Below are 4,019 nucleotides of genomic sequence, written 5' to 3' on the forward strand. Positions count from 1 at the left end.
TTACAAATGAATGTAAAGTAACTTTAGGATATAATTTGGAATAGTTGAGTGACCATTTGAGCAATGGACTCTAAAATAACTAATCACATACTTTCGCAACTAAATATTATTTTCGATGACTCGGGACATTCGCTAAAAAAATGTACATTTGGTGGCAACTAAACTTGCTTTTAAAAAAAAGAATTTAGCCAAATTTATGTGGAAATGCTAGCTATGTCCTTTGGTGGTGATGTTTGGAGATGGAAGACGCTATCTTCATGTCATGCTCTGCTTCTCCAACTGGCAACTTTGACAAATTAAGGGTGGCTTCAGTATATGCATCAGACCTGCAACCCCTGCTTTAGTCATTTCTATGATCAAAATATACTATATTACTTAAGTCGCAAGAAAATATTTTCATCTTTTCAAACATAATCTCTTATTAGTCAAAATCTGGATTCGGACTAGCTGGTTAACCAACGCGGAAATTAAATGGTCCACATAATCTCTGATGATCTAAATCAATTAAGGAATAAGCTGGTTAACTAAACGGAAATAGCACCATTAATTTGGTCAATTCTGAAGGACAGTGCCACCTACTGAAAAGATTAATTGATGGAATGTAACACCTTTCTGGGGTCCAATGCTATCAGATCATTAATGACATTTCACACCTTGTGCTAACAATCAATCTTAAGGTAAATTATTTGGTTTACTACCGACTTCTCCCTTTCCTCCACGGTAAACATACATAAAAAAAAAAAAAAAAAAAAACAGAGGTATTGAAAGGAATGAGTACTACTATCAGCTTAGTCAAAACAATACTGATAGCTAGTTGTAGGTTTTCTGTATCAAAGTCAATGGAAGGTCCATCTTGTATGATTAAACAGTGAGGTAATGCATTCAGTATATTTGCTCTGTCTAAATTTGTTTATAACTTCTCATTTATCTTAATTAGGTAGATTACACTAAGCTAGCATTTGAACACAGATTTTATTGAAAATCAAAAAAGAAATTTTTGAAATTGTGTTGAAATATAATCTTTAATATTTGAAATTGTGTTTTGACATGTATTTTATTTAAAAAGCAAAAATTTTACCCAAAAATTATCCTAAACTAGCTTTTGAAAACTTTTCCTAAAATATGATCATATTTCATAAACAAACAATGTATTCAATTTTCTTTTTAAAAAAGTGAAGCCAAGATCTATGAAATAGGCTAATTTTTTCAGAACTAAACCAAAAAATAAGTTAGATTTTTTTTTCAAATATATAGTCTGAATATGTGAAAATTATTACACAAAAGCAACTACTTGTATATATATATATATATATATATATATATATATATATATATATATATATTATAGTAACAAATAAATAAAGAGCTCAATTAAAAAATTTAAAGGAGACAAAGGCATATTAAGGGGAAGTGGTATTTATTACACACATGATATAACATCTTAACCAGCAAGTGGGGGTGGGGTCAATAGCAGCAGCTGCAGGTTAACCATAGATTAGATTAGAACCAAGGTCAAAAAATACACAAGTGGTTAACAAGGATGACCACAAACCTATAGATTCTTACATTATCTACAGTCATCATCATCTTCATCAACCCATAACCAAAAACACAAAACTTTCCTTCCTTTTTTCATCTCTTTCTCTTAATTCTCTCTACAAAAAGCTCTACTTCTATCCTTCTTCCTTTTTGCATGAAATGTTAGACCAAAGTCTAACAACAATATTCAACTCTTAAATCTCAACAAAAATGCAAAAGCACTAGATGTTTGAGAAATGGACATAAGCAGCAACACAAACACGGCCATAGCCACTACTGTCAAAAGCACTGAAGCTGAACCCGAAACCCCTATTCGGATCCAACCCGCTAAGCCCATTTCTTTTAGCAACGGTGTCCTCAAACGCCATAATTCTCTTCATCTTCCCCACCACCATGGCTTTAACAACAACCACCACCACCACGCGGTGGTTGTTACTTACAAGGAATGTTTGAAAAATCACGCTGCTAGCTTAGGTGGTCACGCCGTTGACGGTTGTGGGGAATTTATGCCTTCTCCCACTGCTAATCCGGTGGACCCTACTTCGCTAAAATGCGCTGCTTGTGGTTGTCACCGCAATTTTCATCGCCGAGAGCCGGAAGAGCCCGTACTCCCAAATCAGAACACTATTCCGGCGTTAGAGTACCAGCCTCATCATCGCCACCACCCTCCTCCACCGCCGCCGCCGCATCATGGTGGAAGTGGGGGCCACAGTAGCCCTAATTCATCATCTCCACCTCCGATCTCCTCTGCTTATTACCCCGCCTCTGCACCCCACATGCTTTTAGCACTCAGTGCTGGCTTGTCTGGCCCACCTGCTGAGACTAATCCGCTAATTTCCCCATCTTCAAACCCGATGTCATCTGCTCATTTATCAAACCCTAATGGGAGTGGGAGAAAGCGATTCAGAACTAAATTCACGCAAGATCAGAAGGAGAGAATGCTGGAATTCGCAGAGAAAGTCGAGTGGAAAATACAGAAGCGAGATGAAGAGCTGATTAGCGACTTCTGCAGCAAAATCGGAGTGGAAAAAGGGGTTCTTAAGGTATGGATGCACAATAATAAGTGCAAGAAAGATCAAGCCACCGCCGCTGCAGCTGTTAACGCCGTCGCTTCCACCAACAATCTCAATGGTAATAATGCTAACGGTTTTGGTTTTATTAGTAGAAATAACACTGACGCTATTGCTTCTGAATTCCACATTCACCGCGAAAGCAGCAATGACAATGACAAAAACCACAACCACCATCTTCATAACAACGATAGTGTTAGTGCTCATGGTGTTACCACTAATGGGTCTTCTTCTTCATCGTAATTTTCGAATTAATTGGTGGATAAAATAAGGCTTATCTTAAGTATTAGTTCTAGAACTAGAATGAGAAAAAAGGTAATTTCAGGCTGCTACTATTAGTTTATGTTTCTCCTATTAGTTTTTTCTTTCCTCTGTTCGTAAAAATTACGTAGCTTTAAGAACTTGATGATGATGATGATAACGATGGAGAGATATTGTTCCAATGTGCAATTTAATTTGTTTATTTCCTTTTCTTTCATGCCACTGTAAACTACACTAATTATGTCTCTGTTGATTGACATAAGTGTTTTACCTTTACTAATTTGGGGTTCATAATTTCTAGTTATTTTTTCTTCGTTTAATAGTTTGCTTCTAATTCTTACACTTTTGCACGTATTTAGCCATGGAAAATTAAACAGAGGAGAAAGCTGGAGTGGTGTGACGGGGTCCGGGTGGTATAGGGGGGAGGGGGGGGAGTGTTTATTTTGATTCTTGTCTGAGATAAAGAAGCACAAAGTGGCATACATGCAATGGGGCGGTTACGAATATTATTTTAATGCGCTTGCAGTAGGTTGCTTTACTTTATACTCCATTCTATTTTGTTCTTTTTATTAAATTAACAATATTACTTATAAATACGTGATTAGTGTTTGATTATTTTTAATGTTTTTAATCCTTTCTAAAGCCGCAGCATTCTTCTTTTGATAGTTTAGCCCTTTTCTTTTCTATTTAATTATGTGATGTCTATTTTATGTCAGGTCACCATGACATGTTAATCCTGACAAAGATAGGATATCTCGATTAGTTTTTTTTTATCAAAAGCAGATAAAATTTAGGGTCATCGAAAAAGGTGAAAAATTCCTCATTTAACCACTTGATGACTTAAAATGTACTATAGAATACTTTTGTGGTAGGAATTTAATAGGCTGGTTTCATAAAGTAATCTCCATGCATGATGATATCGAAGTTAACTTTCTAAGCAATTTGGGGTTGTGGGTAAAGTATAGTTTGGTTGGCCTTCTTTAGAAAATTAAAACATAACGTTATCCATTAACAAAGACTAATCATTGTTAAGAAGAAAATCAAACTTTGTTTAGTGTGACTTAACGCCTAAAAGTATGACTTTTCTTTTAAGGGAAGCAGTCGAATGACAATAATTAATTACTCCTGTGGCTCTAAATGGGTGGTTTG

General features: G+C 35.7%; 1 protein-coding gene across 1 annotated transcript; it reads left to right on the top strand.

The window, feature by feature from the left end:
* Nucleotides 1–1,450: 1,450 nt before the first annotated feature.
* LOC107770593 (zinc-finger homeodomain protein 8) lies at nt 1,451–3,150 on the top strand. The gene has a single exon (XM_016589915.2). The coding sequence runs from the start codon at nt 1,776–1,778 to the stop codon at nt 2,850–2,852; it is 1,077 nt and encodes a 358-aa protein (XP_016445401.1). The 5' UTR covers nt 1,451–1,775; the 3' UTR covers nt 2,853–3,150.
* The last annotated feature ends 869 nt before the right edge of the window (nt 3,151–4,019 follow it).

Source organism: Nicotiana tabacum, chromosome 3, assembly GCF_000715075.1.
Source record: "Nicotiana tabacum cultivar K326 chromosome 3, ASM71507v2, whole genome shotgun sequence".
In the NCBI taxonomy this organism is placed as follows: Eukaryota; Viridiplantae; Streptophyta; class Magnoliopsida; order Solanales; family Solanaceae; genus Nicotiana; species Nicotiana tabacum.

What these genes read in the sequence shown, in the direction of transcription:
- LOC107770593 (XM_016589915.2), top strand. Translation starts at nt 1,776, where the DNA reads ATGGACATAAGCAGCAACACAAACACGGCCATAGCCACTACTGTCAAA.